General features: G+C 35.9%; 1 protein-coding gene across 1 annotated transcript in view; it reads right to left on the bottom strand.

The window, feature by feature from the left end:
* tbck (TBC1 domain containing kinase) overlaps window positions 1-23,828 on the bottom strand; it is a 65,885-nt gene that overhangs the window by 26,574 nt on the left and 15,483 nt on the right. The window contains exons 13-20 of the mRNA XM_062033274.1: window positions 21,888-21,937; window positions 21,660-21,789; window positions 21,390-21,488; window positions 21,260-21,322; window positions 21,069-21,195; window positions 17,111-17,161; window positions 16,952-17,035; window positions 9,236-9,321 (exon numbers count right to left, since the gene is read on the bottom strand). Of these exons, the coding sequence (XP_061889258.1) occupies window positions 9,236-9,321; window positions 16,952-17,035; window positions 17,111-17,161; window positions 21,069-21,195; window positions 21,260-21,322; window positions 21,390-21,488; window positions 21,660-21,789; window positions 21,888-21,937 (690 nt within the window). The remainder of the gene's footprint in view (window positions 1-9,235; window positions 9,322-16,951; window positions 17,036-17,110; window positions 17,162-21,068; window positions 21,196-21,259; window positions 21,323-21,389; window positions 21,489-21,659; window positions 21,790-21,887; window positions 21,938-23,828) is intronic.

Genomic DNA, 23,828 nt, shown 5'->3' with positions numbered 1-23,828 from the left:
GGACTCTCACACTATTATGTTAGATCCACTATGGACTGGACTCTCACACTATTATGTTAGATCCACTATGGACTGGACTCTCACACTATTATGTTAGATCCACTATGGACTGGACTCTCACACTATTATGTTAGATCCACTATGGACTGACTCTCACACTATTATGTTAGATCCACTATGGACTGGACTCTCACACTATTATGTTAGATCCACTATGGACTGACTCTCACACTATTATGTTAGATCCACTATGGACTGGACTCTCACTATTATGTTAGATCCACTATGGTCTGGACTCTCACACTATTATGTTAGATCCACTATGGACTGGACTCTCACCTATTATGTTAGATCCACTATGGACTGGACTCTCACACTATTATGTTAGATCCACTATGGACTGACTCTCACACTATTATGTTAGATCCACTATGGACTGGACTCTCACACTATTATGTTAGATCCACTATGGACTGGACTCTCACACTATTATGTTAGATCCACTATGGACTGAACTCTCACACTATTATGTTAGATCCACTATGGACTGGACTCTCACACTATTATGTTAGATCCACTATGGACTGGACTCTCACACTATTATGTTAGATCCACTATGGACTGGACTCTCACACTATTATGTTAGATCCACTATGGACTGGACTCTCACACTATTATGTTAGATCTACTATGGACTGGACTCTCACACTATTATGTTAGATCCACTATGGACTGGACTCTCACACTATTATGTTAGATCCACTATGGACTGGACTCTCACTATTATGTTAGATCCACTATGGACTGGACTCTCACACTATTATGTTAGATCCACTATGGACTGGACTGGACTCTCACTATTATGTTAGATCCACTATGGACTGGACTCTCACACTATTATGTTAGATCCACTATGGACTGAACTCTCACACTATTATGTTAGATCCACTATGGACTGGACTCTCACACTATTATGTTAGATCCACTATGGACTGAACTCTCACTATTATGTTAGATCCACTATGGACTGAACTCTCACTATTATGTTAGATCCACTATGGACTGGACTCACACTATTATGTTAGATCCACTATGGACTGGACTCACACACTATTATGTTAGATCCACTATGGACTGGACTCTCACTATTATGTTAGATCCACTATGGACTGGACTCTCACTATTATGTTAGATCCACTATGGACTGGACTCTCACACTATTATGTTAGATCCACTATGGACTGGACTCTCACACTATTATGTTAGATCCACTATGGACTGGACTCTCACACTATTATGTTAGATCCACTATGGACTGGACTCTCACACTATTATGTTCGATCCACTATGGACTGAACTCTCACTATTATGTTAGATCCACTATGGACTGAACTCTCACTATTATGTTAGATCCACTATGGACTGGACTCACACACTATTATGTTAGATCCACTATGGACTGGACTCACACACTATTATGTTAGATCCACTACGGACTGGACTCTCACTATTATGTTAGATCCACTATGGACTGGACTCTCACACTATTATGTTAGATCCACTATGGACTGGACTCTCACACTATTATGTTCGATCCACTATGGACTGAACTCTCACTATTATGTTAGATCCACTATGGACTGGACTCTCACTATTATGTTAGATCCACTATGGACTGGACTCTCACACTATTATGTTAGATCCACTATGGACTGAACTCTCACTATTATGTTAGATCCACTATGGACTGAACTCTCACTATTATGTTAGATCCACTATGGACTGAACTCTCACTATTATGTTAGATCCACTATGGACTGGACTCACACACTATTATGTTAGATCCACTATGGACTGGACTCACACACTATTATGTTAGATCCACTATGGACTGGACTCTCACTATTATGTTAGATCCACTATGGACTGGACTCTCACTATTATGTTAGATCCACTATGGACTGGACTCTCACACTATTATGTTAGATCCACTATGGACTGGACTCACACACTATTATGTTAGATCCACTACGGACTGGACTCTCACTATTATGTTAGATCCACTATGGACTGGACTCTCACACTATTATGTTAGATCCACTATGGACTGGACTCTCACACTATTATGTTCGATCCACTATGGACTGAACTCTCACTATTATGTTAGATCCACTATGGACTGGACTCTCACTATTATGTTAGATCCACTATGGACTGGACTCTCACACTATTATGTTAGATCCACTATGGACTGAACTCTCACTATTATGTTAGATCCACTATGGACTGAACTCTCACTATTATGTTAGATCCACTATGGACTGGACTCACACACTATTATGTTAGATCCACTATGGACTGGACTCACACACTATTATGTTAGATCCACTATGGACTGGACTCTCACTATTATGTTAGATCCACTATGGACTGGACTCTCACTATTATGTTAGATCCACTATGGACTGGACTCTCACACTATTATGTTAGATCCACTATGGACTGGACTCTCACACTATTATGTTAGATCCACTATGGACTGGACTCTCACTATTATGTTAGATCCACTATGGACTGGACTCTCACACTATTATGTTAGATCCACTATGGACTGGACTCTCACTATTATGTTAGATCCACTATGGACTGGACTCTCACTATTATGTTAGATCCACTATGGACTGAACTCTCACTATTATGTTAGATCCACTATGGACTGAAATCTCACACTATTATGTTAGATCCACTATGGACTGGACTCTCACACTATTATGTTAGATCCACTATGGACTGGACTCTCACACTATTATGTTAGATCCACTATGGACTGAACTCTCACTATTATGTTAGATCCACTATGGACTGGACTCTCACACTATTATGTTAGATCCACTATGGACTGAACTCTCACTATTATGTTAGATCCACTATGGACTGGACTCTCACTAATATGTTAGATCCACTATGGACTGGACTTTCACACTATTATGTTAGATCCACTATGGACTGGACTCTCACTATTATGTTAGATCCACTATGGACTGGACTCTCACACTATTATGTTAGATCCACTATGGACTGAACTCTCACACTATTATGTTAGATCCACTATGGACTGGACTTTCACACTATTATGTTAGATCCACTATGGACTGGACTCTCACTATTATGTTAGATCCACTATGGACTGGACTCTCACACTATTATGTTAGATCCACTATGGACTGGACTCTCACACTATTATGTTAGATCCACTATGGACTGGACTCTCACACTATTATGTTAGATCTACTATGGACTGGACTCTCACACTATTATGTTAGATCCACTATGGACTGGACTCTCACACTATTATGTTAGATCCACTATGGACTGGACTCTCACACTATTATGTTAGATCCACTATGGACTGAACTCTCACACTATTATGTTAGATCCACTATGGACTGGACTCTCACTATTATGTTAGATCCACTATGGACTGAACTCTCACACTATTATGTTAGATCCACTATGGACTGGACACTCACTATTATGTTAGATCCACTATGGACTGGACTCTCACACTATTATGTTAGATCCACTATGGACTGGACTCTCACACTATTATGTTAGATCTACTATGGACTGGACTCTCTATTATGTTAGATCTACTATGGACTGGACTCTCACACTATTATGTTAGATCTACTATGGACTGGACTCTCACACTATTATGTTAGATCCACTATGGACTGACTCTCACACTATTGTGTTAGATCCCACTATGGACTGAACTCTCACACACTATTATGTTAGATCCACTATGGGACTGGACTCTCACTATTATGTTAGATCCACTATGGACTGGACTCTCACACTATTATGTTAGATCCACTATGGACTGGACTCTCACTATTATGTTAGATCCACTATGGACTAGGACTCTCACACTATTATGTTAGATCCACTATGGACTGAACTCTCACACTATTATGTTAGATCCACTATGGACTGGACTCTCACACTATTATGTTAGATCCACTATGGACTGAACTCTCACACTATTATGTTAGATCCACTATGGACTGGACTCTCACACTATTATGTTAGATCCACTATGGACTGGACTCTCACACTATTATGTTAGATCTACTATGGACTGGACTCTCACACTATTATGTTAGATCCACTATGGACTGGACTCTCACACTATTATGTTAGATCTACTATGGACTGGACTCTCACACTATTATGTTAGATCCACTATGGACTGGACTCTCACACTATTATGTTAGATCCACTATGGACTGGACTCTCACTATTATGTTAGATCCACTATGGACTGGACTCTCACACTATTATGTTAGATCCACTATGGACTGGACTCTCACTATTATGTTAGATCCACTATGGACTGGACTCTCACACTATTATGTTAGATCCACTATGGACTGAACTCTCACACTATTATGTTAGATCCACTATGGACTGGACTCTCACACTATTATGTTAGATCCACTATGGACTGGACTCTCACAATATTATGTTAGATCCACTATGGACTGGACTCTCACACTATTATGTTCGATCCACTATGGACTGAACTCTCACTATTATGTTAGATCCACTATGGACTGAACTCTCACTATTATGTTAGATCCACTATGGACTGAACTCTCACTATTATGTTAGATCCACTATGGACTGGACTCACACACTATTATGTTAGATCCACTATGGACTGGACTCTCACACTATTATGTTAGATCTACTATGGACTGGACTCTCACACTATTATGTTAGATCCACTATGGACTGGACTCTCACACTATTATGTTAGATCCACTATGGACTGAACTCTCACACTATTATGTTAGATCCACTATGGACTGGACTCTCACTATTATGTTAGATCCACTATGGTCTGGACTCTCACACTATTATGTTAGATCCACTATGGACTGGACTCTCACTATTATGTTAGATCCACTATGGACTGGACTCTCACACTATTATGTTAGATCCACTATGGACTGAACTCTCACACTATTATGTTAGATCCACTATGGACTGGACTCTCACACTATTATGTTAGATCCACTATGGACTGGACTCTCACACTATTATGTTAGATCCACTATGGACTGAACTCTCACACTATTATGTTAGATCCACTATGGACTGGACTCTCACACTATTATGTTAGATCCACTATGGACTGGACTCTCACACTATTATGTTAGATCTACTATGGACTGGACTCTCACACTATTATGTTAGATCCACTATGGACTGGACTCTCACACTATTATGTTAGATCTACTATGGACTGGACTCTCACACTATTATGTTAGATCCACTATGGACTGGACTCTCACACTATTATGTTAGATCCACTATGGACTGGACTCTCACTATTATGTTAGATCCACTATGGACTGGACTCTCACACTATTATGTTAGATCCACTATGGACTGGACTGGACTCTCACTATTATGTTAGATCCACTATGGACTGGACTCTCACACTATTATGTTAGATCCACTATGGACTGAACTCTCACACTATTATGTTAGATCCACTATGGACTGGACTCTCACACTATTATGTTAGATCCACTATGGACTGGACTCTCACACTATTATGTTAGATCCACTATGGACTGGACTCTCACACTATTATGTTCGATCCACTATGGACTGAACTCTCACTATTATGTTAGATCCACTATGGACTGAACTCTCACTATTATGTTAGATCCACTATGGACTGAACTCTCACTATTATGTTAGATCCACTATGGACTGAACTCTCACTATTATGTTAGATCCACTATGGACTGGACTCACACACTATTATGTTAGATCCACTATGGACTGGACTCTCACACTATTATGTTAGATCTACTATGGACTGGACTCTCACACTATTATGTTAGATCCACTATGGACTGGACTCTCACACTATTATGTTAGATCCACTATGGACTGAACTCTCACACTATTATGTTAGATCCACTATGGACTGGACTCTCACTATTATGTTAGATCCACTATGGTCTGGACTCTCACACTATTATGTTAGATCCACTATGGACTGGACTCTCACTATTATGTTAGATCCACTATGGACTGGACTCTCACACTATTATGTTAGATCCACTATGGACTGAACTCTCACACTATTATGTTAGATCCACTATGGACTGGACTCTCACACTATTATGTTAGATCCACTATGGACTGGACTCTCACACTATTATGTTAGATCCACTATGGACTGAACTCTCACACTATTATGTTAGATCCACTATGGACTGGACTCTCACACTATTATGTTAGATCCACTATGGACTGGACTCTCACACTATTATGTTAGATCTACTATGGACTGGACTCTCACACTATTATGTTAGATCCACTATGGACTGGACTCTCACACTATTATGTTAGATCTACTATGGACTGGACTCTCACACTATTATGTTAGATCCACTATGGACTGGACTCTCACACTATTATGTTAGATCCACTATGGACTGGACTCTCACTATTATGTTAGATCCACTATGGACTGGACTCTCACACTATTATGTTAGATCCACTATGGACTGGACTGGACTCTCACTATTATGTTAGATCCACTATGGACTGGACTCTCACACTATTATGTTAGATCCACTATGGACTGAACTCTCACACTATTATGTTAGATCCACTATGGACTGGACTCTCACACTATTATGTTAGATCCACTATGGACTGAACTCTCACTATTATGTTAGATCCACTATGGACTGAACTCTCACTATTATGTTAGATCCACTATGGACTGGACTCACACACTATTATGTTAGATCCACTATGGACTGGACTCACACACTATTATGTTAGATCCACTATGGACTGGACTCTCACTATTATGTTAGATCCACTATGGACTGGACTCTCACTATTATGTTAGATCCACTATGGACTGGACTCTCACACTATTATGTTAGATCCACTATGGACTGGACTCTCACACTATTATGTTAGATCCACTATGGACTGGACTCTCACACTATTATGTTAGATCCACTATGGACTGGACTCTCACACTATTATGTTCGATCCACTATGGACTGAACTCTCACTATTATGTTAGATCCACTATGGACTGAACTCTCACTATTATGTTAGATCCACTATGGACTGGACTCACACACTATTATGTTAGATCCACTATGGACTGGACTCACACACTATTATGTTAGATCCACTACGGACTGGACTCTCACTATTATGTTAGATCCACTATGGACTGGACTCTCACACTATTATGTTAGATCCACTATGGACTGGACTCTCACTATTATGTTAGATCCACTATGGACTGGACTCTCACTATTATGTTAGATCCACTATGGACTGGACTCTCACACTATTATGTTAGATCCACTATGGACTGAACTCTCACTATTATGTTAGATCCACTATGGACTGGACTCTCACTATTATGTTAGATCCACTATGGACTGGACTCTCACACTATTATGTTAGATCCACTATGGACTGAACTCTCACTATTATGTTAGATCCACTATGGACTGAACTCTCACTATTATGTTAGATCCACTATGGACTGAACTCTCACTATTATGTTAGATCCACTATGGACTGGACTCACACACTATTATGTTAGATCCACTATGGACTGGACTCACACACTATTATGTTAGATCCACTATGGACTGGACTCTCACTATTATGTTAGATCCACTATGGACTGGACTCTCACTATTATGTTAGATCCACTATGGACTGGACTCTCACACTATTATGTTAGATCCACTATGGACTGGACTCACACACTATTATGTTAGATCCACTACGGACTGGACTCTCACTATTATGTTAGATCCACTATGGACTGGACTCTCACACTATTATGTTAGATCCACTATGGACTGGACTCTCACACTATTATGTTCGATCCACTATGGACTGAACTCTCACTATTATGTTAGATCCACTATGGACTGGACTCTCACTATTATGTTAGATCCACTATGGACTGGACTCTCACACTATTATGTTAGATCCACTATGGACTGAACTCTCACTATTATGTTAGATCCACTATGGACTGAACTCTCACTATTATGTTAGATCCACTATGGACTGAACTCTCACTATTATGTTAGATCCACTATGGACTGGACTCACACACTATTATGTTAGATCCACTATGGACTGGACTCACACACTATTATGTTAGATCCACTATGGACTGGACTCTCACTATTATGTTAGATCCACTATGGACTGGACTCTCACTATTATGTTAGATCCACTATGGACTGGACTCTCACACTATTATGTTAGATCCACTATGGACTGGACTCTCACACTATTATGTTAGATCCACTATGGACTGAACTCTCACTATTATGTTAGATCCACTATGGACTGGACTCTCACACTATTATGTTAGATCCACTATGGACTGGACTCTCACACTATTATGTTAGATCCACTATGGACTGGACTCTCACACTATTATGTTAGATCCACTATGGACTGGACTCTCACACTATTATGTTAGATCCACTATGGACTGGACTCTCACTATTATGTTAGATCCACTATGGACTGGACTCACACACTATTATGTTAGATCCACTATGGACTGGACTCTCACACTATTATGTTAGATCCACTATGGACTGAACTCTCACTATTATGTTAGATCCACTATGGACTGGACTCTCACACTATTATGTTAGATCCACTATGGACTGGACTCTCACTATTATGTTGGATCCACTATGGACTGGACTCTCACACTATTATGTTAGATCCACTATGGACTGAACTCTCACTATTATGTTAGATCCACTATGGACTGGACTCTCACACTATTATGTTAGATCCACTATGGACTGGACTCTCACACTATTATGTTAGATCCACTATGGACTGGACTCACACACTATTATGTTAGATCCACTATGGACTGAACTCTCACTATTATGTTAGATCCACTATGGACTGGACTCTCACACTATTATGTTAGATCCACTATGGACTGGACTCTCAGTATTATGTTAGATCCACTATGGACTGAACTCTCACTATTATGTTAGATCCACTATGGACTGAACTCTCACTATTATGTTAGATCCACTATGGACTGGACTCTCACTATTATGTTAGATCCACTATGCTTCTGTCTGTTCTCTCTAGGGTGTTAGCTTCCAAGCAAACTTACGTCAGGAATGAAGCCGATCTCATTGAGGTGATTGCTCAGCTCTGGGTCGTGGAAGGCGATCATTTGGGAGAAGACTGTCAAGTATTCTAGGGGAAGAAAAGTTCAAGTTAAAGTACCACTGATAGTCACACACACACACTAGGTGTGGCGAAATTTGTCCTCTGCATTTGACCAATCCCCTTGTTCACCTCCTGGGAGGTGAGGGGAGCAGTGGGCAGCAGCGGTGCCGCGCCCGGGAATAATTTTTGGTGATTTAACCCCCAATTCCCTACCCTTGATGCTGAGTGCCAAGCAGGGAGGTAATGGCTCCCATTTTTATAGTCTTTGGTATGACTCGGCCGGGGTTTGAACTCACAACCTACCCATCTCAGGGCGGACACTCTAACCACTAGGCCACTGAGTAGGTGGCCTAGTATATTATAATTATTATTATTATTAGAATATTTTAATTATTTTTAATTACAAAACATTATTAAACACTTCAAATTTATTCACTATTTTTAGTTACAAAACATTGTAATACACTTAAAATATCTCCATACTTTTTAGTTACAAAATATAATACACTAAAATATCTTAATTATTTTTAGTTAAAAAACATGATTATAGACTTAAAATATCTTAATTATTTTTAGTTACAAAACATCATAATACATTGAACATATCTTAATTATTTTTTAGCTACAAAACATTAATATACACTTAAAATATCGTCATTCTTTTTAGTTGCAAAACATGAATATACACTTAAACTATCTTAATTATTTTTAGTTACAAAACATTATTATACACTTAAAATATCTTAATTATTTTTAGTTAAAAAACATTATTATAGACTTAAAATATCTTAATTATTTTTAGTTACAAAACATTTAAAATATCTTAATTATTTTTAGTTACAAAACATTATAATACACTTAAAATATCTTAATTATTTTTAGTTAAAAAACATCATAATACATTGAACATATCTTAATTATTTTTTAGCTACAAAACATTAATATACACTTAAAATATCTTCATTCTTTTTAGTTGCAAAACATGAATATACACTTAAACTATCTTAATTATTTTTAGTTACAAAACCTTATTATACACTTAAAATATCTTAATTATTTTTAGTTAAAAAACATTATTATAGACTTAAAATATCTTAATTATTTTTAGTTACAAAACATTTAAAATATCTTAATTATTTTTAGTTACAAAACATTATAATACACTTAAAATATCTTAATTATTTTTAGTTAAAAAACATAATACATTGAACATTTCTTAATTATTTTTTAGTTACAAAACATTAATATACACTTAAAATATCTTCATTCTTTTTAGTTGCAAAACATGAATATACACTTAAACTATCTTAATTATTTTTAGTTACAAAACATTATAATACACTTAAAATATCTTAATTATTTTTAGTTAAAAAACATTATTATAGACTTAAAATATCTTAATTATTTTTAGTTACAAAACATTTAAAATATCTTAATTATTTTTTAGTTACAAAACATTATAATACACTTAAAATATCTTAATTATTTTTAGTTAAAAAACATCATAATACATTGAACATTTCTTAATTATTTTTTAGTTACAAAACATTAATATACACTTAAAATATCTTCATTATTTTTAGTTGCAAAACATGAATATACACTTAAACTATCTTAATTATTTTTAGTTACAAAACATTATAATACACTTAAAATATCTTAATTATTTTTAGTTAAAAAACATTATTATAGACTTAAAATATCTTAATTATTTTTAGTTACAAAACATTTGAAATATCTTAATTATTTTTAGTTACAAAACATTATAATACACTTAAAATATCTTAATTATTTTTAGTTAAAAAACATCATAATACATTGAACATATCTTAATTATTTTTTAGTTACAAAACATTAATATTCACTTAAAATATCTTCATTCTTTTTAGTTGCAAAACATGAATATACACTTAAACTATCTTAATTATTTTTAGTTACAAAACATTATTATACACTTAAAATATCTTAATTATTTTTAGTTAAAAAACATTATTATAGACTTAAAATATCTTAATTATTTTTAGTTACAAAACATTTAAAATATCTTAATTATTTTTAGTTACAAAACATTATAATACACTTAAAATATCTTAATTATTTTTAGTTAAAAAAACATCATAATACATTGAACATTTCTTAATTATTTTTTAGTTACAAAACATTAATATACACTTAAAATATCTTCATTCTTTTTAGTTGCAAAACATGAATATACACTTAAACTATCTTAATTATTTTTAGTTACAAAACATTATAATACACTTAAAATATCTTAATTATTTTTAGTTAAAAAACATTATTATAGACTTAAAATATCTTAATTATTTTTAGTTACAAAACATTTAAAATATCTTAATTATTTTTAGTTACAAAACATTATAATACACTTAAAATATCTTAATTATTTGTAGTTAAAAAACATCATAATACATTGAACATATCTTAATTATTTTTTAGCTACAAAACATTAATATTAACTTAAAATATCTTCATTCTTTTTAGTTGCAAAACATGAATATACACTTAAACTATCTTAATTATTTTTAGTTACAAAACATTATTATACACTTAAAATATCTTAATTATTTTATTTATAGAACACTTAAATACATTTAAAATACCTTAATTCTTTTTAGTTACAAAACATTATCATACACTTAAATATCTTGTTTTAGTTACAAAACTTTACAATACACCTAGTAAGAAGAGAGCCTTATCTAATGTAGCCTTTGCGCTGCAGCAATACATTGCATGTCATTGTATGGCTGCTCGAAAACTTGGATTTAAATCTGGAGCCTACATTAAAAAAAATGTGGGTTTTTGTTTTTAGACATGTTCATAGGCGCAATTTTGGAAAAACAAGTAGGAAGAAGCAGATTTTATTTAATCCTACTCCTAGCCGTGTTCACTTCCTGTGTTTAAATGTTACCCTTTCCTAATAGGGGGGGGGAAAGAATAGACCATAAATAGTGTATCTTATGCAGTGACGAAAATGAAAAAATAATATTAAAAAAATGATTTATCTAAATATTAAAATAAATAATACAAATATTAATACAAAACAAATTAAAAATAATAATCAAATATTAATAAAACAAGTGAGATAAGAGGTTAAAGTGGACCGATGAGGATTTTAATCTACATTTAAAACACCCACTTGAAGTGAGTATAATATTTATTGGATATGCTTCTGTGTAAATTGTGTGTAGATTTTGCTCCACAGTAACTTTTACAACCCATTTCTTACGTTTGTCTTTTAGACGTTTTATTCTGAGGCGTTCCCAGATTGCAAATAAAACCCAATCTCACCCTCTCCAGAAATATATAATGGACATAAATACATATTTTAAAACCAAACGACAACACAACTTTTTACAGACACGGTCGAAAATAAACTTCCTAAACATTAAATAAATTAAAGCGGTCACACGATCAGGTACACTAGGCCCCTCTCCGATCGATACAGCGCTTCATAATAAAGGTGCTTTAAGCAGCATTTATTTCGCTGCATGTGCCACGTCGGTGTTATTATGCGCAGGGCAAGATTACATGAAAATAAAACCATATCCTACTTTTTTTCCTGTTTCCTCACAGCTTGAAGCAGGGGAGAGGAGGTCCTCCCCCTCTGTCTTATAGCTTGCCTTAATGTCTAAATAAGGACTTTCACCTCACTGTGATGTCACAACATAGCCGGACTACGATTAACAGTGTTCAGAGGCATCCCATAATTCTGTGCTAACATTTTAACAAGACAAAAAATACGAACACCGTCACAAGTCGCCTCTAAAGATAAACAAATAAATAAATATAGGCATAAAAAACTGTATGATGGATACATTAATACTTGAGGAATAGAAGTAAACATATTTTTACTCACTGTTCCAAGTATCCAATTGCTATATTTATTTATTGTAAATACATCTTTAGTAAGACTAATGTCTACACTGTTTATCAATACAGTTGATCTCCAATTACGCGGTTGGCAACTGTGAGCAAGCAGGGAATAAAGAGCTTCAAAGGGTGTCATTTTAGGCCCAACACTTGGCTTTAAAGGCCTACTGAAAGCCACTACTAGCGACCACGCAGTCTGATAGTTTCTATATCAATGATGAAATCTTAACATTGCAACACATGCCAATACAGCCGGGTTAACTTATAAAGTGACATTTTAAACTTCCCGGGAAACTTCCGCTTGAAAACGTCGCGGTATGATGACGTATGCGCGTGACGTCACGAGGTCAAGGGAAGTGTTTGGACCCAATTCAAATACCTCTGTTTTCTTCGACAAAATTCCACAGTATTCTGGACATCTGTGTTGGTGAATCTTTTGCAATTTGTTTAATGGACAATGGAGACTGCAAATAAGAAAGTTGTAGGTGCGATCGGTGGAGCGGCGGACTACAGCAACACCAACACCAGGAGGTTGTGTTGTGTTTTGAGCAGGATAGCAGACGCACTACAGTGAGTACGCCCGCCGCCGCATCTAAGTTAGCTTCTGCTTTTTTAGCTTCGCCAAGCTGAATATTATTAATCGTGTATTTACATGTTCATGGTTTAATAGTATTTTTAAACTTCTGTCTATCCATCCAGTCAGGGTTTTTTAAAATTTAGTTTCTATCTGCATTTGAGACTGCTATGCTATCACGTTAGCTACGTAGCTAGGTTAGCTTCTATTTTTTTAGCTTCGAAAAGCTGAATATTATTAAATCGTGTATTTACATGTTCATGGTTTAATAGTATTTTTGATCTTCTGTCTACCCATCCAGTCAGGTTTTTTTTAAAATTTAGTTTCTATCTGCATTTGAGACTGCTATGCTATCACGTTGGCTACGTAGCTAGGTTAGCTTCTATTTTTTTAGCTTCGAAAAGCTGAATATTATTAATCGTGTATTTACATGTTCATGGTTTAATAGTATTTTTGATCTTCTGTCTATCCATCCAGTCAGGTTTTTTTAAAATTTAGTTTCTATCTGCATTTGAGACTGATGCTATCACGTTGGCTACGTTGCTAGGTTAGCTTCTATTTTTTTTAGCTTCGCAAAGCTGAATATTATTAATCGTGTATTTACATGTTCAGTCACTGTGAATGTCCATTTCGCGTTCTCGACTCTCATTTTCAAGAGGATATAGTATCCGAGGTGGTTTAAAATACAAATCTGTGATCCACAATAGAAAAAGGAGAGAGTGTGGAATCCAATGAGCTAGCTTGTACCTAAGTTACGGTCAGAGCGAAAAAAGATACGTCCATCACTGTCTCTCTAGTCCTTCACTGTAACGTTCCTCATCTACGAATCTTTCATTCTCGCTCAAATTAATGGGGTAATCGTCACTTTCTCGGTCCGAATCTCTCTCGCTCCATTGTAAACAACGGGGAATTGTGAGGAATACTAGCTCCTGTGACGTCACGCTACTTCCGGTACAGGCAAGGCTTTTTTTTATCAGCGAGCAAAAGTTGCGAACTTTATCGTCGATTTTCTCTACTAAATCCTTTCAGCAAAAATATGGCAATATCGCGAAATGATCAAGTATGACACATAGAATGGATCTGCTATTCCCGTTTAAATAAAAAAAAATCATTTCAGTAGGCCTTTAAAAAACATATCAAACAGATGTGCCAGAGTCTTAAATACAACATAAAAACGTTCAAATGTATCAGGAATTCATTAACATTGGAGGCAGCTCAAACTTATTTTAATGCAATGATTATGTCTCGTTTTTATTATTGTATAACATGTTGGTCGCAGGCAAGCACAATGACACTGAGGGCATTGGAAACTTTGCACAAACAATCGTTCAAAATCCTTGACCGAAAACCACAACACCACCATCACTGTTTAGTTCTCCAAAAATATAGATTGTTAAATTTAGCTAACATTCAAAGATTAGCATCAATACGAATGGCCCATCCAATCCTAAATAACACTGCACTAGTGCCACTTAAGCACTTTGTCCAGTTTACATCTGCTGTGACAACTAGAAACACACGAGCCTCCACCAGGGGGCAGTGTAGCGTACCCAGATGTAAAACATCTTTTGCACAATCAGCCTTTTCATATAAAGCCATAAAGGAATGGAACGACATCACAACAAACTTGAAAAGTCTAACAGATTACTCTTCATTCACAATTGAAGTTAAAAAGTGGCTTTGGAGCAATCAAAGCTGCTCACACGGTCACTAAGGTGGCCACCTTGTTTGACATGTCAACTTAATGTGTATTATATTTATCCATCAGAGCATTTTTGTTGTAAATTGTGAGGTGTGTCAGTTAAAATCATGGTTGTTTTTACAAATGATGACAGATGTGAACAAGAGCATGTATTGTCTTTGTGTGATGATGTAAATGAAGTGTGGTCGTATTGTATATTAAGTATGTGTCCATGAAAGGGCATTTTATGACTTTTTTCTTAATACTTGTGTATGATTTTATTGTCATCATTTTATTGCATGATTGTTGTATCCCTTTAATTTAGGTAGCCAGGGACTGCAGATGGAAATTAGCTATTTAGCCATAATCTGGTACAGAACATATCTGTCTTTGAGCTTAATGTTTCTGTACATTGTCCCTTCAAATAAAGACTAAACTTAAACTAAAGTAGCAGCCATTTTATTTGTGGATATCTGTACTGTACTTGTTGGCTTGAAACACAAAGACAAATAAACATTAGCTGGCTGTCCAGCGCCATGTTAGAGTGCAGAAAGATGAAAAGGGTGATGTCTAGGGGTGTCCGATAATGGCTTTTTGCCGATATCCGATATTGTCCAACTCTTTAATTACCGATACCGATATCAACCGATACCGATATCAACCGATATATACAGTCGTGGAATTAACACATTATTATGCCTAATTTGGACAACCAGGTATGGTGAAGATAAGGTACTTTTTAAACAAATGAATCAAATAAAATAAGATAAATAAATTAAAAACATTTTCTTGAATAAAAAAAGAAAGTAAAACAATATAAAAACAGTTACATAGAAACTAGTAATTAATGAACATTTGTAAAATGAACTGTTAAAGGTTAGTACTATTAGTGGAGCAGCAGCACGCACAATCATGTGTGCTTACGGACTGTATCCCTTGCAGACTGTATTGATATATATTGATATATAATGTAGGAAGCAGAATATTAATAACAGAAAGAAACAACCCTTTTGTGTGAATGAGTGTAAATGGGGTGGGTTGGTGCACTAATTGTAAGTGTATCTTGTGTTTTTTATGTGGATTTAAAAAATAAAAAAATAAAAAAAACAAAAAAACGATACTGATAATAAAAAACCGATACCGATAATTTCCGATATTACATTTTAACGCATTTATCGGCCGATAATATCGGCAGACCGATATTATCGGACATCTCTAGTGATGTCCGTAGCTTTTTAGCAAACTTGCAGGAACTGTTTGGGATTTTTTTTTTGTGGTTTCATTTTTTTTTCATTTGGCTAAACAGCGTGCCTCGGCTGCAGAATCCATTGAGAAATGTTCATCATTTTCACAGCGTCGGAACAACATGGCACCACTCCCTAAACTTGCTAGAGCGGGCCAACTAAACAACACAGGGAGGTGGCGGAAGGGGAAAAGGATCAGTCAGTCAAGAAAACAAGTATCACAGCAAGGAAAAAAAGAATAGAGATGGTTCATTTTGTCCAGCTCACCTTGGATGACGTGCGAGTTGTCCTTCAGGAAAAAGTTGAAGAGGTATTTGGGGATGAAGGCCGACATACAAGAGTAAGCCAAAGCTGTGAAGAGTAGAGTGATGAAAAAACCACATCAGACAAAGACACATATTGCACGGCAGTTTGCAACAATCTTACCCTCATTGTTAAAATTCAAGTAGAGAAACGGGGCGCAAAGTGAATCCAAACCTGGGGGGAGAAAACTAAGCATTAACACATTTTACAATGTAAAATATGATGAGTTATCTATGTAATAGTATTTGTCAAATACTGCTAATTGCACATGCTGGATAAGAATCTATTCTGATTTATATAGATTCAATTTAAAAACAACTAACAGGTGAATGGCAAGATTCCTATACACGCAAATGCAACATTGATGGTACAGCGCCTATATCTCGTCATTTTAGTTTTTAATGATTGTATTATCATTAGGGATATCCGATATTATCGGCCGATAAATGCGTTAAAATGTAATATCGGAAATGATCGGTATCGTTTTTTTTATTATCTGTATCGGTTTTTTATTTGTATTATTATTTTTTTTATTAAATCCACATAAAAAACACAAGATACACTTACAATTAGTGCACCAACCCAAAAAACCTCCCTCCCCCCATTTCTTTCTGTTATCAATATTCTGGTTCCTACATTATATATCAATATATATCAATACAGTCTGCAAGGGATACAGTCCGTAAGCACACATGATTGTGCGTGCTGCTGGTCCACTAATAGTACTAACCTTTAACAGTTAATTTTACTCATTTTCATTAATTACTAGTTTCTATGTAACTGTTTTTATATTGTTTTACTTTCTTTTTTATTCAAGAAAATGTTTTTAATTTAGTTATCTTATTTTATTATTATTTTTTTAAAAGTACCTTATCTTCACCATACATGGTTGTCCAAATTAGGCATAATAATGTGTTAATTCCACGACTGCATATATCGGTTGATATCGGTATCGGTTGATATCGGTATCAGTAATTAAAGAGTTGGACAATATCGGAATATCGGATATCGGCAAAAAGCCATTATCGGACATCCCTAATTATCATGAGTTTGCTCACAAAATTACCTTTTACATTTTGACTTAATTCTTGTCTTCGGAATTATTCTACATGTTTCATTTTGTTAATTTCATTTTGTCTGTATTTTATAATAATATATAGAATATATATTTGTGTATATTTTATTTTGCATATATATGTTTCTGGTATTGCAATCAAAATAATCAAAATGAAACTTAACATATCACTGGACTGTAGAAACCGGAGCCAAACAACGACAATGAAGTTAGAATTAGGGCTGTCAGATTTAGCGCATTAATTAATGCGATTTCTCGCAAAAAAGGTAACACATTAATCATGTATATACACAGATTAATCATGCTATGTATTTTATATTTTACCTTAACTGTGGATGGTTACCTGAAAGGCAGTGTTTCAGTTTGAGTTTGAGTTTGAGTTTATTTGGAACATGCAAGCATACAACATGATACATCACAATTTCCAGTTTCTCTTTTCAACATGTTCGAAAAGGAGTAGGAAGAAGCAGAGCTTATTTAATCCTACCCCTTTTCTTTACATAACAGTTGCAAAACTTTTTGTTCACTTCCTGTTCACAATTTATTCACAATAAACTCCATAGGTAATCACAATAAAAATAAATAAATAAATAATAGTAAGAATTCGATAATAATAATTGGTGATGTAAGATATATCTTATATAATGAGATAAGTAAGATTACTTTAACAATGAAAGAATGGATGGATGAAATAAATTGAGAATGTTTGTCATGGTTCTTCTTCTTTGTACTTTGTAAACACTTTAAGTTTGAAGAGTTTCTTGAAGTGTATCATATTAGTACATTGTTTGATTGCTATGCTTCATCCATTCCATCATGTAATTCCACATACTGATATACTGAAGGTCTTAAGTGTTGTACGTGCAAACAAACGTTTTAAATTACGTTTTTCTCTAAGATTATATTTCTCCTCTTTTTTTGAGAAGAATTGTTGTATATTCTTGGGTAGCAGGTTATAGTTTGCTTTGTGTATCATTTTAGCTGTTTGCAAATTCACTATGTGGTGGAATTTCAGTATTTTTGATTCAATAAATAAAGTGTTTGTATGTTGTCTATATCCAACATGATGTATTATTATACCTGATCTTTTTTGTAACACTGTTAATGAATGAAGTGTACTTTTGTAATTATTTCCCCATATTTCTACACAGTAGCTCAGATATGGTAACACTAGTGAGCAGTAGAGAATATGAAGGGATTTTTGGTCTAGAACATGTTTAGCTTTATTCATTATTGACGTGTTTCTTGCAACTTTATGTTGTATATTTTTTACGTGAGATTTCCAGTTCAATTTATCATCAATCATTATACCTAGAAATTTGGTTTCGTTTACTCTTGTGTGTGGGTTGCTATATGTGATCAGATCAATACGTCAGTGCAAAGGAGACTGACTCGTTGGTAAATGTAACTTTAAAATACACCCAACATTACTTTAGATGAAACGGTTACCAAGTTTTGAAAGAAAAAAGACGTGCATTCATATTAAAAAATGTTTCCTGTGAAATATTCTGACAATAATTGCTTTGTGTCAAATGATTGGGGTCTACTCTTAACGTTAATTTAAATTATGAAAACAAGTAATTTACTGTGATTAATCAAAAATCACAAGTGTGATGTTAGAATAATTGTTTGTAAGTTATAACAAAAAACTTTTTGTTGAAATAAATTCCTAGCAAGAAGCTGTCTTTGAAACCTACCAAGAAGAAGGCTCGTAAAACTCCACTGTGTAAGGGGGAAAGCCACATGAAGGGTTTTCTGTGTTCTTTCATGTATGGTAATCAACACAAGGATGTTGTTCTGGCCCAAGGACTTCAGAACCGAGAGATGACAGGATCTGCCCAATTACCAGACGAACTCTTTTTGAAGTATTTTACGAACTCTTTTTGAACTATTTTATGGAACTCTTTTTGAACTGACCTTTCCTGTGAATTGTTTACAACTTTTTCTGTGAACTTTTTGCGACCTTTGTTCTTTGGAAACAAAGGTGGCCATGTGGTCGGGGAGGGTCCAAAATAAAAGAAGGAAGCATACAATCTTTTGGCAGAGAGTGCTAAGATACTGTACAAGGGTACAGTGTAAAGACGACTCTCCTCAATATTGAGTCCAAATTGAATTCTGTCTCTGTTTAATTCTTTGCCTCTTGTCTTGTTTAATAGATGTCATCAGTGTTTGAACCTGACATGAGATTATCCTAAATCAAATTTTTATAATTTAACAGCACTAGTTAAAACTAGGGATATCCGATAATGGCTTTTTGCCGATATCCGATATTCCGATATTGTCCAACTCTTTAATTACCAATACCGATATCAACCGATATATGCAGTCGTGGAATTAACACATTATTATGCCTAATTTGGACAACCAGGTATGGTGAAGATAAGGTACTTTTTAAAAAAATTAGTAAAATAAGATAAATAAATTAGAAACATTTTCTTGAATAAAAAAGAAAGTACAACAATATAAAAACAGTTACATAGAAACTAGTAATGAATGAAAATTAGTAAAATGAACTGTTAAAGGTTAGTATTATTAGTGGAGCAGCAGCACGCACAATCATGTGTGCTTACGGACTGTATCCCTTGCAGACTGTATTGATATATATTGATATATAATGTAGGAAGCAGAATATTAATAACAGAAAGATACAACCCTTTTGTGTGAATGAGTGTAAATGGGGGAGGGAGGTTTTTTGGGTTGGTGCACTAGTTGTAAGTGTATCTTGTGTTTTTTTATGTTGATTTAATAATAAAAAAAATTAAAAAAAACAACAAAAAAAACGATACCGATAATAAAAAAACTGATACCGATAATTTCCGATATTACATTTTAACGCATATATCGGCCGACATCTCTAGTTAAAGCGTTTGCTCTTCTTTTAACTCCGTGCAAAGCAGTGCAGAATTGCCCTTTTGTGGCCAACCATGTATAATGGACAAGCTGTGAAAACCTTGGAACAGCTGAGTAATTGAGTGGCAATAAGGCAAAAACCCGGTTTAGACTAACCCTGCCAGTAGACCAGGTCCGGATGGGAGACCACCCAGGCTTTCAAAACCCGCCTGAACTTAACGTGGCCATGCGGAGACGACAGCAGCTCGTCGTATTGGTGGCATCTGGGGATGTCCACTTCGATCTGTGGGGTGAAATCCTGCTCTTGAGAAAACACCTCAATCATTAAGCATTTAACTGGCAACGACCTGTCTGTCCGTTGGAATGGGCGTGTCCTTGTCTATGCTTTCGTATTTGGCCTGAATGTCCCCCTGTATGGAGGAAAAGACCCATTGTCACACACATGTTAACAAGGAAATGTAAAGTACACTTTGACACCTCAATGCCCAGCAGCGCAGCCCACGCCAGACCACGCACAAGAGGCGGGATGTCCACCCTGGCCTCTTTGCACACCAGCTTCTTCTTGTAGGGATAAGCCTGACAGAAGAAGTGACGACGATACACACGCGTCAGTGTGTTTGAATACTTTTAACACGATGTGATTCTCCTTTCAAAACCCGTAATGACCGTTTAAAACGGAACCCAACCCGCTTGGTGGAAACAAAGCTCGAGTATGTGTGGTTGTGTGTGTATGCAGGCGGAGGAGACCTCAAGCAGCCTGTCAAAGAGGATGATGCGGAGGAGCTGGTACTCGGTGTCTCTCTCGCGGATGATGAGCGGCAGGGTGACCGTGGCCGACAGCTCGTTGGCGCTGTTGGAATGCGTCACGCTTGACCGTCTGGGGCGAAGAGATGCAAAAGGAGGGAGGTATGTGCGGTGTGGTTATTCAAGTTCAAATGCAATATGGAGGTATAATATTGAGACCGCTTAGCTCACTCGTCCTCCAGCAGAGGGAAATAAGCTTCGCCTGCCACGTCCTTTAGTCTCTGAAAGGGAAAGAAGCTCATTAATAACACATTACATACACTTGGGTAAAACGGAATCCATCCTGTTTGGGTCCCACATCAACCTTAAGAAAGTCAATGACTTCACCATAAAAGTGGGTGACATTGTTATCACCAGGAAAGATGAGGTCACCAACCTAGGTTCCATTCTAGAGGCTAACCTTTCCTGTGATAAAATGGCAACCAAGGTAATCAGAAAGGTTAACCAACGAACGAGATTTCTCTACAGAATCTCCTCTCTGGTCAACAAAAGCACCTTGAGGATTCTGGTGGGAACTCTCGTTCAACCCTTTTTCGATTACGCATGCACCTCCTGGTACCCTAGCACCTCCAAAACCCTCAAATCTAAACTCCAAACATCCCAGAACAAGCTAGTCAGGTTACTTCTAGACCTCCACCCCAGATCCCACCTCACTCCTACCCACTTCTCCAAAGTGGGCTGGCTCAAGGTGGAGGACAGAGTAAAACAACTTGCACTGAGCCTAGTCTATAAAATCCGCTACACCTCCCTGATACCGAAGTACATGTCAAACTACTTCCTTAACGTAAATGACCGCCATAACCACAACACCAGGGGGAGCTCCACTAACCACGTTAAACCCAGATTCCGAACTAACAAAGGTCTTAACTCATTCTCTTTCTATGCCACATCAATGTGGAATGCGCTCCCAACAGGTATAAAAGAAAGGGCATCTCTATCCTCCTTCAAAACCGCAATAAAAGTTCACCTCCAGGCAGCTACAACCCTAAACTAACACCCTCCCCGGATTGCTAATAATCAAATGCTAATAATCAAATGTAAACAATCAAATGCAGACTTTTTCTTGTGCCTTCTGATCTCTCTCTCTCTCTCTCTCTCTCTCTCTCTCTCTCTCTCTCTCTCTCTCTCTCTCTCTCTCTCTCACTTGCTGTCCATATCCTACCCCCCCCTGATTGTAAATAATGTAAATAATTCAATGTGATTATCTTGTGTGATGACTGTATTATGATGATAGTATATATGATAGTATATATCTGTATCATGAATCAATTTAAGTGGACCCCGACTTAAACAAGTTGAAAAACGTATTTGGGGTGTTACCATTTAGTGGTCAATTGTACGGAATATGTACTTCACTGTGCAACCTACTAATAAAAGTCTCAATCAAAAAACATTGAGTTAAATACAGTGCATCCGGAAAGTTTTCACAGCGCTTCACTTTTTGCACATTTTGTTATGTTACAGCCTTGTTCCACAATGGAATAAATTCCTATTTATCCTCAAAATGACACACACAATACCCCATAACTACAATATGAAAACGCTTTTTTTTTATTTTTTGCAATTTTTAAAAACATTTTTTTATTAACTATGAAATCACATGTACAAGTACAAATATTCACAGCCTTTGAAGCTCAAAAGCGAGTTAAGGAGCATCCTCTTTCATCTGATCATTATTGAGATGTTCCTAAAGCTTAATTGTTGTCCACCTGTGGTAAATTCAGTTGGTTTGACATGATTTGGAAACTGTCCCAAGGTAAGTTTGCCAAGCTTGTGGCATCCTTTTCAAAAAGACTTGAGGCTGTAATCCCTGCCAAAGGTGCATCAACAAAATATTGAGTAAAGGCTGTGAATACTTATGTACATGTAATTTCTTATTTTTTCATTTTAAATTAATTTCAAAAAGATCTAAAAAAATATAAATAAAAATGTTCACGTTGTCATCATGGACATTGTGTGTAGAAATTTTGAGGACACAAATCAATTTATTCCACTTGGGAACAAGGCTGAAACATAAAATGTGGAAAAAGTGAAGCGCTGTGACTACTTTCCGGATGCACTGTACATCTATGCTCAGTTTTGACCCAGTCACTGAGTGGTAATGCAAAGTAC

Source organism: Entelurus aequoreus, linkage group LG22, assembly GCF_033978785.1.
Source record: "Entelurus aequoreus isolate RoL-2023_Sb linkage group LG22, RoL_Eaeq_v1.1, whole genome shotgun sequence".
NCBI lineage: Eukaryota > Metazoa > Chordata > Actinopteri > Syngnathiformes > Syngnathidae > Entelurus > Entelurus aequoreus.
This window is presented reverse-complemented; position numbering and strand designations above follow the sequence as displayed.